General features: G+C 39.8%; 1 protein-coding gene across 1 annotated transcript in view; it reads right to left on the bottom strand.

Moving 5' to 3' along the window:
- Nucleotides 1–26429, bottom strand: part of zfp64 (zinc finger protein 64 homolog (mouse)) — a 66848-nt gene that overhangs the window by 5779 nt on the left and 34640 nt on the right. Inside the window, exons 3-5 of the mRNA XM_060835898.1 lie at nucleotides 16376–16546; nucleotides 11315–11377; nucleotides 7964–8215 (exon numbers count right to left, since the gene is read on the bottom strand). Of these exons, the coding sequence (XP_060691881.1) occupies nucleotides 7964–8215; nucleotides 11315–11377; nucleotides 16376–16546 (486 nt within the window). The remainder of the gene's footprint in view (nucleotides 1–7963; nucleotides 8216–11314; nucleotides 11378–16375; nucleotides 16547–26429) is intronic.

The raw sequence follows: 26429 nt of genomic DNA, 5'->3' as shown, positions 1-26429 counted from the left end.
GCTTGGGCAAGATCAGCAAAGAGGTGGGGTAAATATTAAGGGCTACAGTTGAGGGGAGGGACATGGTTGCAGGAGTGGGCAAGGACTTACAAGTGTAGCTAGATGTGCTCATTCTAAGTAGCTCACCTTCAGTGTATTTAGAAGTAGAATATATGCTCTGAATGAAATTCCTGTCAGTAGGGTGGCTGATGAGCCACGTAAAGCTGAGCTGAATTGTAAAACACTGATCAGCAAAAGACCAGTGCATTGCTCACCTCTTCTCCCCTTCAATCTAACTAAGACCAGCATGGAAGCATGCTTCAATCATTCATCAATGATCAGCAATAATCTCTGCATAGTTAGACTAGGAGAATAAATTTGACCAGGCCTACAATGGAAGCAGGAGCACAATACAATCGTAAGTCACAACAGAAACTAGATAAGGCTACTCTTGGCATAGAGATAGGTTGACACCATGTAGAGGAGGAAGGGCCAAATGCACCAACATTATTATCAGGTCCTCAGGACAAGAAATGTTTCACAGGTACTCCTTTCAGTAAGTCATAACATGGAGTGCATTAAAATAATAATCAGTAAGCCACAAAACAGAAGAGGCACTGAAATACAGTGAGATGAGATACATAAGCTGCATTTGACCAACTGTGGCATGAAGGAGCTCCACCTGTGACCAGTGGTGTGTTACAAGGATCGGTGCTGAGTCTACTGCTTTTTGCCATTTATATAAATGATTTGGTAGTGAACATAAGGGGTATAGTTAGTAAGTTTGCAGCTTACACCAAAATTGGAGGTGTAGTGGACAGCGAAGGTTACCTCAGTGTACAATTGGATATTGATCAGATGGGCCAATGGGCTGAGAAATGGCAGATAGAGTTTAATTTAGATAAATGCGAGGTGCTGCATTTTGAGAGTGCAAATCAGAACAGGACATATACACTTAATGGTAAGGTCCTAGGGAGTGCTGCTGAACAAAGAGACCTTGGAGTGCAGGTTCATAGCTCCTTGAAAGTGGAGTGGCAGGTAGATATGATAGTGACGAAGGTGTTTGGTATGCTTTTCTTTATTGGTCAGTGGATAGAGTAAAGGAGTTAGGAGGTCATGTTGCAGCTGTATTGGATGTTGATTAGGCCAGTTTTGGAATATTGTGTGCAATTCTGGTCTCCTTCCTTTCAGAAGGACGTTGTGAAACTTGAAAGAGTTCAGAAAAGATGTCCAAGGATGTTGCTAAGGTTGGAGGATTTGAGCGAAGGGAGAGGCTGAATAGGCTGGGACTGGTTTCCCTGGAGTATCAGAGGCTGAGGGGTGACCTTATAGAGGTTTATAAAATCATGATGGACATGGATAGGATAAATAGAGAAAGACTCTTCCCTGGGGTGGAGGAGTCCAGATCTAAAGGGCAAAGGTTAAGGGTGAGAGGGTAAAGATTTCAAAGAGAAATAAGGGGCAACATTCTTACACAGATGGTGGTGCGTGTATTGAGGAAGTGGTGGAGGCTGGTACTATTACAGCAGATAAAAGGGATCTGGATGGTATATGAATAGGAAGGGTTTAGAGGGATATGGGCCAAGTGCTGTTAAACGGAACTAGATTTGGTTACGATATTTGGTCGGCATAGACAAGTTGGACCAAAGGGTCTGTTTCTGGGCTGTACATCTCTATGGCTCTGCGAAAATCAATGGGAATCAGGGAAAATGCTCCTCTGGTTGCAGTCATACCTGGCCTATAGGAAGATGGCTGTGGTTGTTTAAGGTCTATCACCCCAGCTCTAGGACATCTCTGCAGGCATTCCTCAGGGTAATGTGCTATACCCAGCCATTTTCAGCTGCTTCATCAGTGACCTTCCCTCTATCCAGAAGTCAGAAGTGGGTATGTTCACTGATGATTACATAATGTTCAGCACTCTTTGCAGATCCTGAGATACTGAAGCAGTCCATGTTCAAATGCAGCAAGACCTGAAGAATATCTGGTCTGAAAAGTGGATTGTAACAATCCGGCCACATAATTGTCAGCAATTAACAGCCCCAACATGAGAAAATTACACCCCTTGGCTCTCAATGGAATTACCATTGCTAAATTCCACACTATCAACATCCTTGAGGTGACTATTGAACAGAAACTGAACTATATAAGGCATATAAATATAATGGCTAATAGAATAGGTCAGAGGCTAGGAAGTCCAAGTCAATGAGTATGTCAGATCATCATCTCACTCTGTTATTTACCCTTCAGTTTCTCTTACGTTTTGAGCATTGACAGACTTACATTATGCTCATGTTGCAAGTTCACAAAAAGAAACTCCTCCTTCGGGCAAAACTGCCTTCCAGGCTCAATACAAGCATCCTAGCAACACTCAAATGAAGCTACCATTTTCAACGTGAGAAATTGAAATGATATGGGAAGCAAATCCTTGAATAGATTTACAAGTTTCTCATTAATTGCAATTTTACTAACACAAACTTTTTTTTGTCTTAAGTGCGTTATTGAGTTCATTAATCAGCTCAACTCAAAAGCAGAAGTTAAGATCCACTCAGTTAAGGCAAAACCAACATTTCAATCTTACACATGCTGAAGGTATAATTACTAATGTAAAGGGAAACACTTAATCCTCAGGAGGTTCTTATACTTTTTCCTTCTTTCTGTCTCGTGGAGAGACTAACACCTTGCTATAGCACAGCAAACATGGTAGATTCTCTTCAATCCCAATAACTAAGCAGCTATTTATTCACATCATCTTTGACAATTATGGCAGTAGATCATATTGCTGTGAAGGAAGCCAAGTCCTATTGCACACTCATCAAAAGACATTGGGCACTTCCTGCTGTTATCGTTCATTAGAATTCAGGAACTGAAATTCTTGCCCAGCATTCCACCCTGGAGTCCTTGAATTCTACCGCTTTCACTACTCTGACTGCAAATAGTTTACATGATGCAGACCAGGGGAGTAACTATAGGATGTCATTTATCTTTCCCAACCTAAGTCATAGAGTAATACAGCGTGAAACAAGTCCTAAGGGCAGATTTGCTAAGTGAATAGATGTCATATTAGACTGGTTTTCCAACATTAATATGTCACAGATATTGCAATTTGCTTTTTTATGGAATTTTCCACTATTCCAATGTCAAGGCTGTGATGCAGATAGAAGCATAATGAAAGAAAGATCAAGTGTAAAAGCTATATAGAAAGTGGTAATCCATTTTTTGAACACTGAAGCCAAAATTTATAAGTACTTCCTAATCTATAAACTTCCCTCATCAAACCAACAAACTCTGAGTGACCTTATGCCATGTCAACATAAATTTAAATGTAGTCTCAGAGAATGTTCATAAAGTATAACTCAATTTCAGCAAGAGAATGAGGAGAAAGATTTCATAGCAGAGAATTATCTCACAGCATCTGCCATGTCAGACCTTCCCTTGCACTCCAGCTCAATACATTTTTTTTTGCACTAAGTCACTCAACATGCTGATACAGGGCAATGAGGAATAAAGGATGTCAGAGACCAAGTAAACAGGTAACCAATGGTATATCTTCTTAACTGATCAGATCAAGGATTGTGAAGTTAACAGGGTAAGAACTGAGAAACAAGTGTAATTGGAGTAGGTGAATTCAATGTCAGATCAAGTGCAGAAAAGAAAAACAGAAAGAAAAATTAAGAGACAGAACTCTGATGTGACAAAGAAAAACTGAAAACATAGTTAAATGGTAAATTCAATACATTTAAAGTATTCAACAATTAATCCTGGAGTAAGACTCCACTCTTGTAACAGTTTATTTCCATACAGGTTGATTGGCAGTAATGAATAGTTATCAAGTTGCACAAAGGGGACTTAGGGTGTAATGAAAGGACTTAGCTTTCGAAGACACCATGCCAAAAGTAGCATCTTCATTGCATTCAATGCATTTCAATGATGAGGCAGTTAGTGACATCGCAGTTTAGCAAATTTAATGACAAAAGGGATGCAACATCGACAACAATATTTGCATATTAACATTTAACTGCACATCCCTCACCAGAAATGCTGAATAATTTACGCACAGACATATAGTCATTTGATGATACAGAACTTGACTCTTTCTGAAAACAAAGACTCATTTTGCCAAAGCCTTTCATCATGCGTTCATCAGTACAATTCACGAGAAATGCCAAGGTACAGAGAAAACAACATTTATACTGTATGAAGAAAAGTTCTGATTGGTTGACAATTTGATTCTGATTGGTAGAGGTCTTGCTGTGGAGAATGTACCAGTTAGATGGTGACTGACAATTAACTGTGAAACTTAGTTTAAATTTTATACCTGGTAAGTTACCTGCCAGAAGTTTACTTGCTAACTAATCAGCACTTGCCTCTCCTCTGCACAATGCTGCACATACTTCCTTTTCATCCAACTAATTCCCCTTTGAAGGCCTCGATTGAACTTACCTCCACCACACTATTTGGCAATGCATTTCAGAGCACAACCACTTGCTGTGTGAAAATAAAGGTTTCCTTGTATCCCTTCTGCTTTTTTTAATTACATAATTAAAATCTGTGGCCTGTCCCTTTGAATACTTTCATGAATGTGAATATTTTCTCCCTATCCATCTGCCAGTATCCTCATGATTTTAAATGCCCCTATCAAATCTCCTCTCAGCATTCTTTTCTCTCAGGAAAATAGACTTAGCTCCTTGGATCTATCTTCATAACTGAAATTCCTCATCCCTGGAACAATGTCAACAGCAGAAGTTGTCCTAATGTATTGTGTCTTACACAATAGAACATTCCTAAAATTGTATTAGTTTACCAGTTTTTAGATTTTGAGTCAGAAATAGCATAAATAAATAATAATATTAATAAAAGTTAACAATGATCAACTGCATTTATACAGTGTTTTTAACATAGTAAAACATTCCAAGATATTACACACAATATCAAACAAAATTTAACATTAAGCCACAAATGGATATTAAGATAGATGGTAGAATCATACAGCATTCAGAGTGCAGAGGGAGACCATTTAGGCCTTTGAATCGACACTAACTCTCTGAAGAGCATATCCTCCAGACCCACCGCATTCCTGTAACTTAGCATTCTCTATGGCTAATCTACCAACCCTGTACATCCTTGGATACCATAGGCCATTTAGCCTGGCCAATCCATCCAGCCTGCACATCTTGGACTGTGGGAGGAAACGGGAGCACCCGGAGGAAACCCACGCAGACACTGGGAGGATGTGCAAGCTCCACACAGACAGTCACCCGAGGGTGGAATCAAACCCTGGCGCTGTGAGGCAGCAGTGCTAACTCCTGAGCCATTATGTCACTCTGTTCTGTTACTACCAAAGAAAGAAAGACTTGCTGTTATATAGCAATGTTGATAACTGCCAGATATCTCAAAGCACTTTACAGCCAATGAAGTATTTCTTTGAAACATAGTCACTGTTGAAATGATGCTATTATGGCAAGTCATTTTGTTCAGCAAACTCTCACAAATAGCAAAGCCATAATGACCAGATAATGTTTGTTGAGATGTTGATTGATGGATAAATATTAGCCAGGACACTGGGGCTAACCTCTTGCTCAGTTTCAAAACAGTGCCATTGGATCTACTCCATTCATTTAAGCCAGCAGGTGACATCTTATTTTAAGTTGTCATCTGAAAGTGCAATGCCCCCTCAGTATGACACTGGTGTGACAACCTTGAAATTGTGTACAAATCCTAAAGTAGCACATGACCCAGAATCCTGTGATTCACAGTCAGTATGCTACCAATTAAACAAGGAACCACCCAAGATTGGGTACTGATGAAAAACTTGGAACAAGACACAAATTTTTAGTAGGGTCTAAAAGGTGAAGGAGTGAGGTGTAGGGAATTCCAGAATGTGGAACCTAGGCAGTAGAGGCCAAGCCATTAAAGATGGACAATGAAATCACGGATGCACAGGATACCAGAACTGGAAGAGAACATAGATTTGTTTTTAGGCTTTGAGGAGGTCACAGAGGTAGAAAGAAGTAAGGCTATGCAGGGATTTGAACACGAGGATGAGTATTTTAAATATGGCATTGCAAGACTTGGAGCCAATGTAGCAATCGATAAATCAGTCTCATAAAAAGAGAGAGAAGGAAATAACTTGAGAAAGCAAGGGAGATATGATTGAAAAGGAAAAAGATTAGCAGTGAAGTGGAGGGAGAGCAACTAATATCATCCAGCTGTTGAAAATATACCAAATGAATGATTTTTATTGATTCCAGAATAATGGTTTTCCACTGGGGTCAGCTACAGTGAACTCCATGGTGGTCTGCATCAACATTATATCAGAATCTGAACAACAAAACACAACTTGCACCGAATCATGAGGATTTTAACTGTCACTGATGGAAGTGTTGATTGTTTAAACTGAGAACCACAAAAAGTATTGAGAGTAACCACTAGTTTAAACAGTGAAAATTATATTTTATTTTAAAGCAGTAAGCCAGAGTTGGAGGAACTAAAATGTCCTGAGACTCAATACCTGGATTGCTATGATGATTCATCTTCAATTCCCCTGACTTGTACTACACTATTTAGGCCACATTGCTCATTATCCTATTCACTTTTTATGTTTGTTTATGAGGCAGTGGTCGAGTGGTATTATCAGTAGACTATTAATCCAGAGACCTCGGCAATGATCTGGGGACCCCAATTCAAATCCCACCATGGTTGAATTTAGAATCAATTAAAAATTTTGAATTAAAAGTCTTATGATGCATGAAACCAATGTCAATTGTTGGAAAAACCCATCTGTTTCACTAACGTGTCTGATGAAAAGAAACTTCCATTCCTACTTGGTCTGGCCTACATGTGATTCCAAAGTCATAGCAATGTGGTTGACTCTCAACTGTCCTCTGAGCAATAAATGCTGGCCTGGCCAGTGACATCCTCATCCCATGAATAAATTCAAATTAAAATACTGTCAGCAGTATAGGGTTTATAGACAACAGCAAACTACAAGAACGAAGCAAAGATATTAATAGTGCGTAAAATATAATGCACACAAATGCAAAGTACTACACATTAAGGAAAGAACGTGCAACCTAATATACTGCAAGTGGATAAAATATTTAATAAGGCTAGATAAACTTAATGTGAGCATGGTCGACTTATGCAGAGAAACAATTAAAAAAAGTGAATCAAAAATATGGCCTAATTGGTGGTGTGCAAGCTAGGGGAATTACAGGTGAAACCTCATAGCAATCCAGACTGATCCTTGAGCATTACACTTAATATTGGCTCCAGTGGAATTTTGGAGGTGGTGCAGAGAAGAAGCCAATCTTCACTATAAAGTGTATAAGAAAAACACTGGAGAAACATCAGCGTTGCACTATGGAAAGGTACTTATCATGGTCATCCCTAGACATTTGCAGGTTAAGCTGTGGACAAGGATAGAGTCTCAAAGTAGCCACAGTCCAGTCCATTTCTTCAAATATCTATATTTACGGTTCATATTAAGAGGTGTGAACAAAGACAGTTTATAAAAATCTAACTATAAACCAGTAGCAACATGATTCATTGTTATCTATTTCTATTTTAATATATTTTGCTGAATGTGGCCAACGCCGAGTGTCAGGAAATTGCATCAGACCCAGTATGAGTTTTGCACCACGGGGCTGAACCATCTTAAGCAGACTCATCTGAATTTGTTGAAGAATTAGATTGTTACTTTAGATACAATCAGCATACAGATTAAACCAGCAAAATAAAAATCACTCAGCTAGATTATTAGGACATTATTTTGGTGGGGTTGCCATTTCCAAAGTTGAGGTGGAAATGACTAGAGCTAATTGCATGTATTTGAGGAATATTCTGGAAAGTTACAATGTGAGCAGACTAAACACTGTGAAAGTAGGTTTCTGCAACAAGTTGTTTTACTATTTCTCCATTCAATGCATAACAAACTACTTATGCATATCTTTTCAATCTAACTTGTACCAGGAGAGTAACGTCTTACCAGTGTGAGAGCGGAGATGAATAATGAGCTGGCTAGAGCTGTGGCTAGCATAAGGACAGATCTGGCATTTAAATGGACGCTCGTCAGAATGGATCCTGAGGTGCTTCTTCAGGCTGCTGCTGTCTGCTGCTGCATAGTCACAATGCTGGCATTTATGAGGCTTCTCTCCAGTGTGGGAACGATTGTGCATCTTCAGCTTATCCAAACGACTGAATCGCTTGTTGCAAGTGTCACATTTGAAAGGCTTTTCACCTACAAAACAGCATGGTTTAAACAAAAATCATCCCAAAAAGATATGGACTTTTCCAGATTGACTGCACTATTGGTTTTCATTTTCTTAAATAAATTCACGCGACTTGAAATGCAGTAATGAGGTAAACATTTAAATAATTCAGTAGTGCTAATATTTATGATATTTAATTAACTACACAGGCTGAGGGCACAATTTGAGACAATTAGTCAATACACAATGGGAGCATGAGGGCACTGGTTGAAAAGGATGGAATATTCCTCAAGAACATTTCACCTTGGTTATGTATTGTGATTTCTGTACAGTAAGAACTCAATGGCAGTCATCCTGCAAATTAAGAAAATAAGCCCAAAGCAACAGTCCAAGGACTTTTCGAGAAGAAGAACTAAGCAAAGTCAAAGGATAATGATTACATGAGTGGATCACCCAATCTCTTCTGTCATGCATTGAAGGGTTAAATGGCCAAGTAGAGTTGAAACTAGTATAACAAACCATAACAAGTACAAACTCCTCACTCCCCCCCCAGATTGCTGCAAATTCACACAGATATAGATCTACCACCCTAGAGGTTATATACAAACACCTTCCTGGGAAATGTCAGCAGCTGAATCAGCAGTTCATGTGGAACATCAGGAATGCACACTGCATTACTACCTCAATTGTAACAATCCATTCCCACTCTCAGGTGGACAACAAAAACATGATATAAATGGATGATGGCAATAATGTCATTTACAAAATCCCTACTCAGAAAAAAAAAGCCTTCGAATTAAAACCATAAATTTTGCAATGGATAAAGTTACAGAGTTATTCAGTCCAATGTGTCCATGCCGACCAAATATCCTAAATTAATCTTGTCCCATTTGCTAACATTTGGCCCATATCCCTCTAAACCCACCCTATTCATATACCCATTTAGATGCCTTTTAAATGTTATAATTGTATCAACCTCCATCACTTCCTCTGACAGCTCATTCCATATAAGCACCACCCTCTGCATGAAACATTTGCCCCTTACGTTTCTTGTATACCTTTCCCTAACACCCTGAACCTATGCCTCTACTTTGGACTCCTCTGCCATGGGAAAAAGATCTTGGCTATTCACCCGATCCATGCCCCTCCTGATTTTATAAACTTCTATAAGATCACTCCTCACTCTCTGAGTCTCCAGGGAAAGCAGCCCCAGCCTTTTTAGCCTCCCTCGGTAGCTCAAATCGCACTCCCCAACCCCACCAACATTCTTATAAATCTTTTCTGCATCCTTTCAAGTTTGTCAATATCTTTCCTATAGCAAAGAGACCAGAATTGAACTTAGTATTCTAAAAGTGGCATAACCCTAACCAATGTCCTGTACAGCAGCAACATTACACCTCAACTCTTGTTCTCAATGCACTGACCAATGAAGGCAAGTGTACCAAAACCTTCTTCACTGCCCTGTCCACTTGTAAGTCTACTTTCAAGGAACTATGAACCTGTACCCCAAGGACTTTTTGTTCAGCAACACTCCCCAGGATCCTACCATTAAGTGCATAAGTCCTCCCCTGATTTTGTCCTACCAAAATGCAACACATTTATCAAAATTAAACTCCATCTGCCACTCCTTAGCTCATCAGTCCATCTGATTAAGGTTCTGCTGTACTCTGAGATAATCGTCTTCACTGTTCACTGCACCTCCAATTTTGGTGTCACCTGCAAACTGACTAACCATTCCCCCTATATTTATATCCAAATCATTTATATACATGACAAAAAGCAGTGGATCCAGCACTGACCCTTGCAGCACACCATTGGTCACAGGCCACCAGTCCAAAATACAACCATCTACCATCACCCTCTGTCTCCTACCTTCAAGGCAATTTTGTATTCAAATGGCTAGCTCTCCCTGGATTCCATGTGATCTCACATTGCTAATGGTTTACTCTGGGGAACCTTGTTCCACGCCTTGCTGAAGTCCATTTAGACAATGCTTACCACTTTGCCTTTGCCAATCTTCTTTGGTGACAGGTTTCTAAGTCATTTACTGAGGCTGCCCAGTTCCATTTTTTTTAGCTTAGTTAGCTGGTTCTCTCTGATATGCTAGTAAGAGTCCTACAATTGGCCTAAGTTCTCCAGATTTAGGGACAGAGCAATCACCATGCATACTATGATTGCAGCTCAGTGATTCCTTCTGAAAAATTATAACAGATGGAGACTAAGTGAGCACAACACAGGATCAGTTCATAATCCACTCCAGCAGTTAAATAACCTCCCAACAACATTGTTAACACTTGACCTTAGATAACGAATCAACATTATAGAGCAAAGGTGGAGCCAAGTACACTGCCTGTCTGTGTGAAAATGCAAGCACTGTAGCTGACAAAGAGAGATTTTTAAGTTTGATTTGAAAAGGTAAATAAGTATTGATAGAATCTGTTGGATAAAGGCTGTAAGGGTCTGAAAGGTTTAAGTTTTAAGCAGCACGGATTGTGATAAGTCAGGTTAGGATCTCAAAAGAGTTAGACCTAATATCCAGGTCCTCATCATAGACTTTGTAACAATGTCTATTCCATCACCATAAGCTGTTGCTGACATGAAATAAACTACATCTTGTTTAAAGACTAGTGCAGTCTCTTTAATCTAAAATGTAGTTTCTTCTATCACATCCCAGACAGAGCAGACCAGTTGTCAGCAAACCATCTTGGATAGTACTAGGTCTTGGCATTAAAAGAAGACGGTGGCAGCAAATCTAATCCATGGCTTGCAATAGTACAGACAGCCTCATGTAACTCAGTGGTCAGCAATGAGGATAATGTTTCCAGTAAGTTGCACAGTTGCTCAGCTGTTTGGAAGTTCCCCGCATGCTAACTCATGTGCCTTCACATTGACAGAAATAATAATTAATGGGAATGCAGAGTTAGGATTACACATACAACAGACTCAACAAAGCACTATGAAAAGTTTGTCCCATTATTTCCCAATATAGACAGCCTCAAGTTAAAGCTTGAATGTAAAATTGCTAGTTTTGCTGACACATCAATTGCATTTGGTCTGAAAAGACAAAGGCAAAACTTATCTAAATTTGAAGGGATTTGGGCAGTATTATGACCTAAAATTGGTCTTACCTGTGTGTGTTCTTAAATGTCGATCTAAATCTTTATTTCCATGGGATGTTTTAAATGCACAACCTAGTGACCAAAAAAAAACTTTAACATCTTTTCTACATCTGATGACTCAGCAGCTAAGTCTTGTCCACCATGATACAAAACTATACTATTTCATTCGTAAGGGTGAGTCAACCAATCTCAGTCCAGGCAGCAGAAGGAGGGCAGCAATTGGTCATAGTGTCCCGAGGCAGTGGAGAGTAGATTAAAAAGATTAGCTGTTGCTCATGTTTAATTGCTGCCCAGAGTCAGCCCCCTACATTGCCCCAAGAAAGGACAATAATTAAGGGCAGATATCAAACTGGTACTGATGCCTCTTGCAGTAGAGTCTCCCACTTGCATAAAATGAATGATGATATGTTGGCTACTGATGCCTGTACAAAATGCATTTCAACAATAAACTGTGCTTTCAGAAGGAAAAGTGCAAAAAAGAATTTTTTTTATTAATAAAGCTTAAAGTATTTGATAGTCACACCAGATATGCGACACAAAAACCATGCAAGCATTTGTTTAGTGATGGAGGCTGTCTAGTGAAAAGAAAATGGAATATGTTAATCTGCTAGAGGGGTGCAAGGAGGTTGCAGATACTGAAAGTTTGGGTGAGTGAGCAAGTAACAGATGAAACTCAATGTGGTTAAGTGTGAAGTTATCAACTTTTGTAAAAATAAAACAGAATATTTTCGTATGGGAAGGAAATGAGAAATGTTTGCATTCAGAGAAACCTGGATGTCCTCGCACATTAAGCACAAATAATTTACATTCAGGTATGAGAAATAATTAGGAAGTCAGGTGGTATGTTGGCTTTTGTTACAAACAGATTGATATAAAGATTAAATAAGTTTTGCTATAATTATACAGGGCATTGATGTAGTCACACCTAGAGCAGTGTGTACGGTTTTGGTCTCCGTATCTAAGGAAAGATATACGTGTCCTGAAGAAAAGTGCAACAAAGGTTTAATAGACTGTTGTCTTATCAGCTGAAGGTCTATATTTCCTGGAGTTCAGAAGAATAAGTGGAGGTCTTATGAAAAGATATTACTCTTAAAGAGTTTGACTGAGGTCAATAACTGAGAAAATGTTTCTTTTGATTGTGAAATTTAGAGTGAGGAGAGTAAGCGCTCAGCCATTTACAGCTAAAATAGAAGTTTCTTCACTACTTCACTCACTGAATTATTAATATTTGAATTTTTTTAACTCAGAAGGCTGTGGAGATGCAGTCATAGGAACCTTCAAGACAGAGGTTGATGGCTCTTTCGATGTTCAGGGAATTCAGAAATAAGGGAGTAGTGCAGAACCCAGAAAGTGAGTGTAAAACATTAGCTATAATTATATTGAATGGCAGAGCGGGACTGAGCAACCAACTGTTGACTCGATCTTTTATTTCTTTTCTCCTTAAAGTCTCTCAAGCAGAGGGGCAATAAATGCTTGAGAGTCTGAATTACTTTTTCACTAACCTGCAAAGTTTGCCAAGATCTTTACAGTGCTCGTTTGCATAGTCTCTCTATGTTTATAAACTAATCTTAGATAGAAAAATAATTAATTTTAAAAAGATAGTTCACCTGCAATTCATTCAGCATTGTATACAAAGCAAATATATTCACAAAGAATTACTTTCCACCAACTACCTCCTGTACAGTTTCTTTTTCTTAACTCTATGACTGATAAAGAAGTTAAAAGCACATGTGAACCAGGTCACTTGATGTCCAACATTGGCTTCGGGATTGGTGATAGAAGATGGAGGTAAAAGGCTGTTCATGTGGCTGGAAGGCGATGCACAGTGAAGTACCACAGGAATCAGTGCTGAGTCCCTTATTGTTTGTGATATATATAAATGATATAGGACACCAGGAAGCTCAGAGGATCAGAGGTTCTTGCAGTGGTTGTCCTCTGCTCCCTGAAGGTGGCAGTACAGGTTCTGTATAATTAAGAAAGCACACTGGACACGTACTTGACATCTAAAGGCTATAGGCCAAGTACTAGAAAGTACTAGGGCAGCATGGTGGCTCAGTAGTTGGCACTGCTGCCTCACAACGCCAGAGACTTGGATTTGATTCCAACCTCGGGTGACTGTGTGGAGTTTGCACGTTCTTTCTGTGTCTGTTTGGGTTTCCTCCGGGTGCTCCGGTTTCTTCCCACAATCCAAAGATGTGCAGGTCAGGTGAATTGGCCATGCTAAATTGCCCATAGCATTAGGTGCATTAGTCAGGGGTAAAGATAGGGGAATGGGTCTGGGTAGGTTACTCTTCAGAGGGTCGGTGTGGACTTAGAATCATAGAGTCATAGAGATGTACAGCATGGAAACAGACCCTTCAGTCCAACCCATCCATGCCGACCAGATATCCCAACCCAAACCAGTCCCACCTGTCAGCACCTGGCCCATATCCCTCCAAACCCTTCCTATTCATATACCCATCCAAAAGCCTCTTAAATGTTGCAATTGTACCAGCCTCCACCACATCCCCCGGCAGCGGTCTCTCTTATATCTTTCCCCTCTCACCCTAAACCTATGCCTTCTAGTTTTGGACTCCCCGACCCCGGGGAAAATACTTTGTCTATTTATCCTATCCATGCCCCTCATAATTTTGTAATCTCTATAAGGTCACCCCTCACCCTCTGACACTCCAGGGAAAACAGCCCCAGCCTGTTTAGCCTCTCTGTGTAGCTCAGATCCTCCAACCCTGTCAACATCCTTGTAAATCTTTTCTGAACCCTTTCAAGTTTCACAACATCTTTCCAATAGGAAGGAGATCAGACTTGCATGCAATATTCCAACAGTGGTCTAACCAATGTCCTGTAGACGCAACTTGACCTCCCAACTCCTGTACTCAATACTCTTGACCAATAAAGGAAAGCATACCAAACATCTTCTTCACTATCCTATCTACCTGCGACTCCACTTTCAAGGAGCTATGAACCTGCACTCCAAGGTCGCTTTGTTCAGCAACACTCCCTAGGACCTTACCATTAAGTGTACGAATCCTGCTAAGATTTGCTTTCCCAAAATGCAGCACCTCGCATTTATCTGAATTAAACTCCATCTGCCACTTCTCAGCCCATTGGCCCATCTGGTCCAGATCCTGTTGTAATCTGAGGTAACCCTCTTCACTGTCCACTACACCTCCTATTTTGGTGTCACCTGCAAACTTACTAACTGTACCTCTTATGTTCGCATCCAAATCATTAATGCAAATGAGAAAAAGTAGAGGACCCAGCACTGATCCTTGTGGCAATCCACAGGTCACAGGCTTCCAGTCTGAAAAACAACCCTCCATCACCACCCTCTGTCTTCTACCTTTGAGCCACTTCTGTATCCAAATGGCTAGTTCTCCCTGTATTCCATGAGATCTAACCTTGGTAATCAGTCTCCCATGGGGAACCTTATTGAACGTCCATATAAATCACATCTAACGCTCTGCCCTCATCAATTTTCTTTGTTACTTCTTCAAAAAACTCAATCAAGTTTGTGAGACATGACTTCCTAAGCACAAAAGCATGTTGACTATCCCTAATCAGTCCTTGCTTTTCCAAATACAAGTACATCCTGTCCCTCAGGATTCCCTCCAACAACTTGCCCACCACTGAGGTCAGGCTCACCAGTCTATAGTTCCTGGCTTGTCTTTACCGCCCTCCTTAAACAGTGGCACCACGTTTGCCAACCTCCTGTCTTTCAGCACCTCACCTGCGACTATCGATGATACAAATATCTCAGCAAGAGGCCCAGCAATCACTTCTCTAGTTTCCCACAGAGCTCTCGAGTACACCTGATCAGGTCCTGGGGATTTATCCACCTTTAAAAGTTTCAAGACATCCAGCACTTGCTTCTCTGTAATCTGGACATTTTGCAAGATGTCACCATCTATTTCCCTACATTCTATATCTTCCATGTCCTTCTCTACAGTAAACATCGATGTAAAATACTCATTTAGTATCTCCCCCATCTCCTGCAGCTCCACACAAAGACCGCCTTGCTGATCTTCGAGGGGCCCTATTCTCTCCCTAGTTACCCTTTTGTCCTTAATATATTTGTAAAAACCCTTTGGATTCTCCTTAATTCTATTTGCCAAAGTTATCTCATGGCCCCATTTTGCCCCCCTGATTTCCCTCTTAAGTATACTCTTACTTTCTTTATACTCTTCTAAGGATTCACTCGATCTATCCTGACTATACCTGACATATGCTTCCTTCTTTTTCTTAACCAAACCCTCAATTTCTTTAGTCATCCAGCATTCCCTATACCTACCAGCCTTCCCTTTCACCCTGACAGGAATATATTTTCCCTGCATTCTTGTTATCTCATTTCTGAAGGCTTCCCATTTTCCAGCTGTCCCTTTACCTGCGAACATCTGCCTCCAATCAGCTTTCGAAAGTTCTTGCCTAATACCGTCAAAATTGGCCTTCCTCCAATTTAGAACTTCAACTTTTAGATCTGGTCTATCCTTTTCCATCACTATTTTAAAACGAATAGAATTATGGTCGCTGGTCCCAAAGTGCTCTCCCACTGACACCTCAATCACCTGCCCTGCCTTATTTCCCAAGAGTAGGTCAAGTTTTGCACCTTCTTTAGTAGGTACACCCACATACTAAATCAGAAAATTGTCTTGTACACACTTAAGAAATTCCTCTCCATCTAAACCTTTAACACTATGGCAGTGCTAAGCCAAATAGTCTGTTTCCACACTGTGGTGAATCTAATCTAATCTGAAAAAAAAGTTGGTTTAATGTAGATAGTTGGTGCAAACGATGGACCAAAAGACTTTTTCTGTGCTTTACGGCTGTAGGACTCGGACTTATACCATGCAAACCAAGTGGAACATTGTATTGGGATGTGTGGAGACTTCTGAGTTCACAGAATGCATATGTTTTAACCACACAACAAACATCAAAGTTGCATTTTCTGTTAACTCCTATTATTTTCTCTGCATATAATAATCAGTACAGGAATTCTCCAAGACATAAATCTCATGCCAAGCTATTATAGGAACTCGCAAAGCTAATTATTTCAGGAGTCTGTACTGTACATACCTGGATAGCAACACGTCAGCTTTTTTTGTGATGTTGAATTTGATTTTGACTTTTTTGGAGTTGGCCTGGTGGGTCCTAAGGATAGACTGGAAACTTCACCTGCATTGCTGGTACTGGGTAGATATGTCTGGTATCCTTGTTCAAAACCAAATTCTGATAACTGACTGGAAACTGTTCAATAGAAGTAACATTAATTTGTTATACATTCTGCATTTTTTGAAAATTTTTATTTGTAAAAGCAAACTTTTAATTTACAATTTGGATGAATACTAACAATCAAGTTATCAGCGCAAAACATTAATCCTTCTTTTCTGGACTTTCTGTTCTTGTTGTTACAAGTCCTCCTATGCACACTTTCTCCAAGGTTTGCAAAAGATCATTAGGAGACTCCCCAAAGTGGCAGCTGCTTATTATTACCCAAAATGTTTCTCTAACCTCTCCTGACTGAACAGACCTTTATCTCCAATAGACATACCTCTTCCTGATTACCCAAAGATCTGAGTTTTCAGTGCATGTAGAATCACAGATGCATGCACACACTTCAGTGTTCTACAGAGCCCAGCATTTCTCTCCCTTGATGTACTCACTCCACTCATATGGAAACATCCAAGCAGATCACCAAGGATTTTTAGTCATCAAAGCATTATTTGAAGATGCTCCACTGCAGTTTCATTTCAGAAACTCCAAGCACCAGATATGGAGACTAATGGTACTCCAGAAGCCAGATTATCTCAGCATCTTGAGTCACACTTGCCTTTCATAAACAGAGCATAAGTGCTGAACCAATGTGAGACTGGAGCCTTATAAGAATTCTACAGTCAGTTCTTCCACAGTGTAATGATTGCATTCTTGTGCAACCCCGTGTTATAGAAAAATCGCTTTAGAAGTAACATTTAAAGTGTTCGCACTGCAATCGAGTTACACCCAACACACATTTTAAAAGTTTGCATTTTAGAAACAGGGTCCCCAGTTTGTCAAATGCATCACAGCAAATTCATGTTGAGGAAACACGTATTATAGCAGAAAGACCTGTAGGTTGTTTTGCTTTTTAGGGGGACTGGTGACAGGATGATGAGGAGCGTATCAATTTGAGGAGGGTTCATTGAACAACACACAAAGCATAAACAGCAGGTGATGGTGCCATGAGAGCATCGGAGAGCCAGACAAACAGACAGAATATGTCTTTCAGTCTGGAGGACAATGTCCGTGAAGTACCACAGGAATCAATGCTGAATCCCTTATTGTTTGTGATATATATATAAATGATACAGAACACTAGGAAGCTCAGAGGAACAGAGGTTCTTGCAGTGTTTGTCCTCTTATCCCTGAAGTGGCAGTATAGGTTATTGGATAGTTATGAAAGCACACTTGACACTTACTTACAAATCATAGAATAGATTATCAGATGAGGGAGGTTATGCTGGAGCTGTATAACACTTTGATTAGGTCATAGCTGGAGGACTGTGCAAAGTTCTGGTCACCACACTATAGGAAGGATATGATGTACTGTGGCTGCCCCTCGGTACAGTCTAAGTGCTGGCTGCCTTTTGACTGAAATATCATGTCAAAAAGAACACAGACCCAGCTTCCCATCAGACTTTCTCCATCATGTGAGTTGAAAAAAAAAGTAATTATTTGCCTTTCCTTTCTCTGAAAGCATCTTATAGTGTAGGAATTGTCACTGTTAATGGCTTGGATTTTGTGAGAGAGAGAAGTACAACTTTTGCCGTTCACCTCAAGTGCACTTGCCCACAGCCTTTGGGCTGAGCAACCAAAATGGCTACTCCTCCAGTGTCTGCTGGACTACAGCGGACTCTTAAAGAATCCTCACTGGAATATGCAGGCAGCAAAGCAGGAAGAAAGAAACAGGAAAGATACATTATGTTTAAGTCATTGTACAAAAAGCAAAATAAAAATTGGACATGGACATAAGATTAAGGCAAATGCAGACAAGAGCAAAACAGAAGCTAGTAGGCAACATAAATTATTTTCTGAAGGCACAAGAATCCATACCTATTAAATTTGGATATTCAGAGCTAAATGTTCTTCAACAGTAATTATTACTTTGTATAGTATTTAAAATAAAGTCATTCCTGATTGAAGCTCTGACTTCTTCAGCCCTTTTTAAAGTGAGAATAGCAGGTAATTAGCTCATGTCTCAAACATGACTATCTGGGTGGATTCCATCAGCAAAGACTGCAACAAGGCAACCTGAAGAAGACTTTTTGATTTCCATGTTTATTGTATCTGGGAGGGTATGAAAAAAAACGCTGCTGCCAGTTTTCCCCACAAATGTTACATGTCAATATTACTACAGCAAAATCTAAACCATGATTTTGTTAAATACAAAATTTGTACACCAAGGTTTACACAAATAACAAATGATTAATGAATTAAATTTGTAGCATTTGTGAATGAAGGGATGTTGACTGGTACACAAGAAACAAAAATCATGTTCTTTTGATATTCAATGCATTGACAAAATCAAATCTTCCTTACACTTCTCATTAACTTCCTGGGAGCCACCTTTAATTCAACCGGCAAAATAAATGCTTTGGCTACAAAGGCGGGTCAGAGGATGGGTAGTCTGCAGATGATTCTCTCAGGTCACACACCATCTTGGTCTGACCTGAAAATATATTGCCCTTCCTTCAACATGACTGGGTAAAAGAATTCTGGAACTCCCTCCCCGATAAGTGTCCTAAAACCCTCACCAACTGCAGTGATACAAGAAAGCAATAGAGTACTAGCACCTTCAAAGGAGATTCAGAAGGGCAGTGAATTCTAACCTTGTCCTAAAATCAGCAACAAACTAATCCAACTACTGAATAATAAAACCCTCCCTCTTTTTCTTTGGGTGATCCTATATAATCTCCGATGTTAAGCAGAACCTGTAGATGAAACCCTGGCTCAATATCGGATTAATGGACAGCACCTCCAGTAATGTAACTTTTCCTCTCAATAGTCTAAGTATTGGCAGCTTACATTTTCTACATTAATAAGGGTCAGACGAATTTTCAAAGGATAAAATAAACCTATTGTAGATTGAAAAGATCAGACTCAATTACACAATAAGAAAGTCAATCTCAAAGCAGAGAAAAATCCTTTTGTATTAATGATCATAGTTTTAAAAAAAAAGAAAAATGTGGCAGCTAATTTGGCATTTAATTTAGTTTTGTGGGACTACTTAAATTTCAAGTTTCTCTTTCTTGTTAGTAGTTGGATTTCTAAGAGGATTTTCTTTAAAAAGAGTTATATTTGCAATAGTATATAGAGAAAAAGAAAGTATTTGATGAAAGTAGCCAGTTATGGCTGGTTTAGTTTAGTTTCTGGCCAGTGGTAACCCTCAGAATGTTAATATGGGGGAATAAAGTGATGGTAATGCCATCGAATGTTGTTGTGATTAGTCCCTGAGTAAGAATCAGCAACTAGTTCCAATGCTGGATAGGATACCCCTAAATGCTTATGCTGCTGGGTAAGGAGGAATGAGTTGGTTCCCCTTCTTAGTTCAACCACTCTCTTGGTTGGTCATAAGGAGATTAACGTAAAAAAGGATGCTTTCCCACAAAGGATATCTTTACCCAATTCAAATACTTTACCATTTTAAAAGGACCAAATTAGTCAGGCTTTCTTAAGTAAACAGATTAGAAAAATGAATCCAGTGAAAATGCATGTATTAATCGCTGGGTTCTGTGAGGATTGCACAATAGAATTTTGTAGCTATTATGTTGAATGATACCACTAACACTGATAGGGAAGAGGTTGATTTTGAGATTCTCGGCTCTGTGAGCTAACTGACAGTTTTTATTTTGTTGCCTTTTTTATAGTAACTTTGCTCGTTTTCCTGGTTCCAGCACTCAGATCAAGAGCCTGTCTGTCGCTAGCACGTAGGGGTGTAGGTGGAGACTAGGACGATAGGGATTTTTAGCCCCTGTTCTTGCATTTTTCTGAGAGGGTAAAACATGATCATGTCTTTTGACTCATATAAAAATGACATAATCCACAGGAAATGACTTTCCTGCTGAGAGAGCTAATCAGATTTTGCCTTGCATCTCTTCAAGTTTCTTGTTTGAAGTCTCCCTGGAACTCTACACATGTGACATTCCACAGGTTCATAAAAGGAGTCTCAGCAATCAGGCAATTCCATTCTCATGACTTACTTTTATCAGCCAATCTTAGCTTGTAGGTGTTTTATTTATAAGAAACCAAAAGGGCCTGCTTAAAAGTTTGATATTTGCATAAGTAATCTGGGGTTGTTATTCATGGTAATGACAATATTATGGGGTGAAGGTTGGATCCTCTCTTCTTGTAGATGGTCATTGCCTGGCATTGTATGGTGCAAATATTATTTGTAACACATCAGACCAAGCCTGAATATCAACCGGTTCTTGCTGCATTTGGACACAGACTGTTTAATTATGCAAAGAGTCACAAATGGAACTGACCATTGCACAATCAGCAAAAGTCCCACCTCTGGTGTTATGACGGAAGATAGTCATTGATAAAGCAGCTGAAGATGGCTGAGCATAGGACACCACCTTGAGGAATTCATGCAGTGAGGTCCTGTGGTCAAATTTACTCAGATTCAAACAGAATCCAGTTTTGTGGGGAGTCCAGGTGCAATACTAGGTCAAATGCTGTCTTGATGTCAAAGGCAGTCACCCCCTCTTGAGTTCACCTCTTTTGTCCATGTTTGGACCAAGGCCTGTAATAAGGTCAAGAGTTCAGTTGGTCTGTCAGAACCCAAACTTAACATCAATAAACAGGTTATTGTTGACTACATACCACTCGGAAACACCATCAATGACATGTTCCATCAATTTGCTCAAGATTGAGAATAAAATGACATGAATGATGAATGTCAGTTAAATCACTGACCTCTTTGAAGAAAAGGCTAAGAGGAAGTCTGACAGAGGAACACAAAATCATGAAGAATCTGGACAGAGTTAGTGGTTAACCTTTTCCAGATGTGGAAGGATTAAGAAAAAGAAGACACAGTTTTAAGGTAATTGGCAAAAAAAAATTGGAGAACATGAACAGAAAAAAATTTCTCACCATGAGAAGGTAGAGTCAGGAATGTGGCTGTCCGTAAGTCTGGTGGAGACAAGCTCAATTAAATCATTGTAGAGAGTTAGATAATTATGCAAAAAAAAGACCTGCAATGAGAAGATGTGATAGTGACATATAGTGAATTACGCCTTTGGAGAGTCAGTATAGAGATGGTAGGCTGAATGGTCTCCAGTAGTATAACAATTTTGGGATTACACAGTGACTTATATGGTTATAAAGTACTTTGAGAACCCCTGGGATTATAAAAGGCACTATATATGTGCAAGATGTTTTTCTTCTGCCTTTAACTGTCTCCAAAAATGAGTCTAAGATTTTGATTTCAATATTGGTGGCTTAGTTAGTACTACTGCTTCAAAGCACCAGGGACCAGGGTTCGATTCTACCCTCATGCAACTGTCTGTGTGGAGTTTGCATGTTCTCCCTGTGTCTGTAGGTTTCACAGGTGCTCCGGTCTCCTCCCACAGTTCAAAAATGTGCAGGTTAGCTTGATTGGCCATGCTAAATTACCTATAGTGTCCAGGCATGTGCCGTTAGGTGCGTTTGCCATGGGAAATGCAGGGATTCAGGGATAGGATGGGTGGCATGCCGCTCGGAGTATCGGTATGGACTTGTTGGGCCAAATGGCCTGTTTCCACACTGTAGGGATTCCGTGGATCCCTACTTTTCACTTTATGCATTAATAATCTAGATGAAGGAACTGAGGGCATTCTGGTTAAGTTTTCAGATGATACAAAGACAGGTAGAGGGATAGGTAGCATTGAGGAGGTGGGGATTGGGCAGGGTAGGATAGTGGGCAAAGAAGTGGCAGATAGAGTACGACGTGGGAAAGGGTGAGGTAATGCACCTAGGAAGAACAGAGACATGGACTATTTTCTAAATGGAGAGACAATTTCTAAGTCTGAAGTGCAAAGAGACTTGTGAATTCTAGTCCAAGATATTCTCAAGATAAGCTTACAGGTTGAGTCAGTAGTTAGGAAGGCGAATGCAATGTTGGCATTTATCTTCAAAAGATCTGAATATAAAAGCAGGGGTGTACTTTTGAGGCTCTATAAGGCTATAGTCAGACCACATTTTGAATATTGTGCGCAGTTTAGGCCCCATACCTCAGGAAGGATGTACTGGCCCTGGAGGGTGTTCAGAGAAGGTTAATGAGAATTGTCCCAGGAATGAAAAGCTTCACATCTGAGGAACGTTTGAGGACTCTGGATCTATGCTTGATGGAGTTTAGAAGGATGAGAGGGGGATCTAATTGAAACTTACAGAATACTGAATGGTCTGGCCAGAGTCGATGCTGGGAAGATGTTTCCATTGGTAGGAGAGATTAGGACCTGAGGACACAACCTTAGAGTAAAGGGGAGACGCTCTAGAACAGAGATAAGGAGAGACGTCTTCAGCCAGAGAGTGGTGAATCTACGGAATTCACTGCCACAGAAGGCTGGGGAGCCAGGTCATTGAGTATATTTAAGATGGAGATAGATAGGTTCTTGTTTGTTCAGGGGATCAAGGGTTACAGGGAGAATGGGGGAGAATGGGGTTGAGAAACTTACAGCCATGACTGAATGGCGGAGCAGACTCAATGGGCTGAATGGCCTAATTTCTGCTCCTGTGTCTTATGGATCCTTTCAAAGGACTGATCATGCTTTGTGTAAAGCTCTTGCTGGAAAAGCGCAGCAGGTCAGACAGCAGGAGAATCCACGTTTCGGGCATGAGCCCTGCTTCAGGAAGGTTTCCTGCTGCGCTTTTCCAGCTGCATTTTCAGCTCTGATCTCTAGCATCTGCAGTCCTCACTTTCTCCCTTGTGTAAAGCCCTTGCCAACATCCATCTTAAAAATGTTCCTTTTACAACCAGGGTTCATTATCATTATAGGAAATAAAATTTTGGATTAATTTTATCTGCACTTGTTCGTATCTTCTTCCTCCGGTAAGACTGCCTCTAATATGTTTCTTTCCAAAAAGAAATAAGATTCAGCTACTCCAGACCTTCCATAGCTCAATCTTTTGTTACCAGTTGTCAGCCAGGTGGCTCCCATCCACCTCCCCTTAATGAATTGAATGTTTCCTTTATATCTTAATGACCCAACTGAAAACAGTGATCAGGCTGAAACCTGACCAGGTCCCTTTACACTGTTAGTCTGGTATTTCCAGACTTATACTCAAATGACCTGGCAACAATGCTTAAGCATTGTATTCACCTTGTTTCTTACTGCTGCACATTCAGTTGACACAGTGGTGGTGATAATGCAATATAAGATACTTTAAGTTCACTGTGACATGGCCCTACATTTACAGGGTTGGAACCCTGAAGCTTAATCTGCACTGGTATAAATGGACTGTACAATATTACCAATGCAGTCTGAAAAAGCCTAGTGTACTAGCTGCCTGCACACTAACGGTGCACAAGACATGCTCAGTATACATTTGTTTAATTTGGGTGTCAATTTCATAAACTTTACAAGAGCACTTGAAAAACAAAACATTTCCTCAGTGCCAATTTGCAATGATGGGAAGAAATCACACACCTTTTTCTTGCAGTTGGACCATCTACTATTTAAGCCTTTGGTTTCCAGTGACCCAATCATTTTTTAAAAAGGATCTTCATTCAGGCACTCTTTCAGGGGAAAAAGACAGCACGTTTTTGGAGGTACCACTCAACATGTTGATTTCCAAATCCTCTGTCCTTTCAATGCATCAAACGATAAGTCGGCTTATAGCTGAAAGTCAGGACCCCATTACTCATTTTAGAAAGCATCACTACACATACAAAATGCACAGAGAACTGTGTATTCAATATATAATGCAGACCATAATTTAGAATAGATTTCTTCTTTGTAGCATTTAAAACATATCACACAGTAAAAATTTAGCAAGTGGTTATGGCCAGACCCCGATTCAATCTTGTTGCTAGTTAGAGCAGCTCTTAGATTCTGCTGATAAGGCAAAATATCTCGGCTAAGATCTCTCAAGATCATTTGAATATGCTGCAAAACAAAAGCGGTCTTATCAGAATATAACTAATTAGAATAATGCTTTGTACAATGGGACAGTTTCCAAACCTCAGATCTATTTTCATTGACACAGAGTGTAGTACATTATTAAATGCTAAGCTACATTTACACAGTCTCTCCTAAATGAAATCAGACTGAATGAGAACAAGAGACACATTTTGTGCTTTATATTTAATGAAACAAATGCCAGCCTTAACAAGCACTCTCCTGTTTTCTCATTAACCAAAGATATGTTGATTGTTCATATAATAAGTCTTGATTTTTAAAAAATCAGGTGATCTTTCCTCACCATCTTTTTCTTCAGCCCTCCCTCCCCACTTGACGGCAATAAAACATTCCCAGCCGAGGATCCATAAACAATGACAGTCACCTGCAAACTGCTTTTAGACTAATTTTACAACCAGACACTCGGCATGGTTCACCAGGTTATTGCAGTTCCAGAGAGGATACCCTAAACTGTCAAGCTTCAGGGTGAGGAAGAGTGAATTGGTATCCCTTCTTTATTCAGCCACCCCCTCACTTAGTCAAAACAAAATTAATTTAGAAATAAAGGGAAAATGTGTTCAGACAACAGGATTATAAAAGGTGAAGGAGAACTGACAGAATGATCTACTTACTCATGAAGAATGAGGAAATCCTTGATGCAAATTCATTAGTGTTTTCTTTTGAGTGCCAAATAAATGTGCAAATGCCAATAGCTAAGAAAAAAGATTTGAATTTCTATTATCATCAGGTAGATGACCATACTTTATTCTAGTTTTTTTTAAAGATGTAAAACAACAACAATGTATCTGGGATTGTATTTATTGGAATCTTGGCTTCATGATCTAATTGGTGAATCTGATACCACAGATTGAAAACTTATCAAGACTTTCCTGGACACCCAAGCACGTTCAGGCTTTCTTTACGGAAACTAATCAACCTTGACCATCCTGTTTCTCTTGTATGCATGACATGAGACCCAAGGATTCCAAGTATCAAGTGTATGTTCAGTCAGATTAATGGAAAACAACACCTTGGCACTAAAATCCATTTCCAAAACAGATCATCGGAGACAACATTAACTCGTGATTAATGTGAACTGCTTTTGTAAACATTAAAACCAGGAACCAAGCAATAAATTTACCAGTCAAAAAGAAGAAACTGTCTTGTCAGGGATCACTGACAATAAAAACAAACGTCAATTCAAGGATGAGCCATGTACTGCAACTAGTAAATAATTTACCCAGCATCAAACAAGGAGTGAAACTCAAAACCAAAATCAGTCGTCTCTTTTGATAAATTTGTGGAAGCCAACTTGTTTATTCAACATCATCGTCATCCGCTCCACTACGCTGTCACTCTTTCAGCATTATGACCTTCTGCTCTGGCTTCTGCTCTCCTTGCCCATTCAATCCCTACCTTGACAACTCTTCACCTTGAGCTTGCTTCAAATGAACCAGACCTTTTCCAACTGGTTGGTCTTCTCCAAATTACCTCTTGGCTGCAATCCAATCTGAGCTATCTCACTAAACAAGGGCTGCTACAGGAACACAAGACGTCATCAATGTTTATAATCACATTATTTTGTACTCAGGTGATAATATCACAACAGTAAACCTGGGCCTTTCTCCACCTCTTTATTCTGAGCTCTTTTGAAGACAAATAATTCCAGCATTGTTGTAGTTCCACAGATAACTCAATAGAAGCCATTCTTCATGATAAGAACAGATGAGACTCTAATTATACCCAAAAAGAACAGGTTATTTTTTAGGGTTTTTGGCGTGTTTGATTCAAGTTCTTACCCAACGTCCACATTGACGAACTTCCCAGGATTCATGGGTAACTATTTCCTCCTGTAAAGCCTGATGGAGTTCAGGCTACATATAACTCCCAAACTACTGATGCCCATAAGACTGGCTGAAATAGCACAGACTGAAAATCAGGCTTAAGATCCTTACTTAACATAACGGAGCCAAACCTTGAATCATTCATAACAC

This window comes from Hemiscyllium ocellatum, chromosome 15 (genome assembly GCF_020745735.1).
Source record: "Hemiscyllium ocellatum isolate sHemOce1 chromosome 15, sHemOce1.pat.X.cur, whole genome shotgun sequence".
NCBI lineage: Eukaryota > Metazoa > Chordata > Chondrichthyes > Orectolobiformes > Hemiscylliidae > Hemiscyllium > Hemiscyllium ocellatum.
Note: the sequence above shows the minus strand (reverse complement) of the source record. Positions and strands in the feature narration are given on the sequence as shown.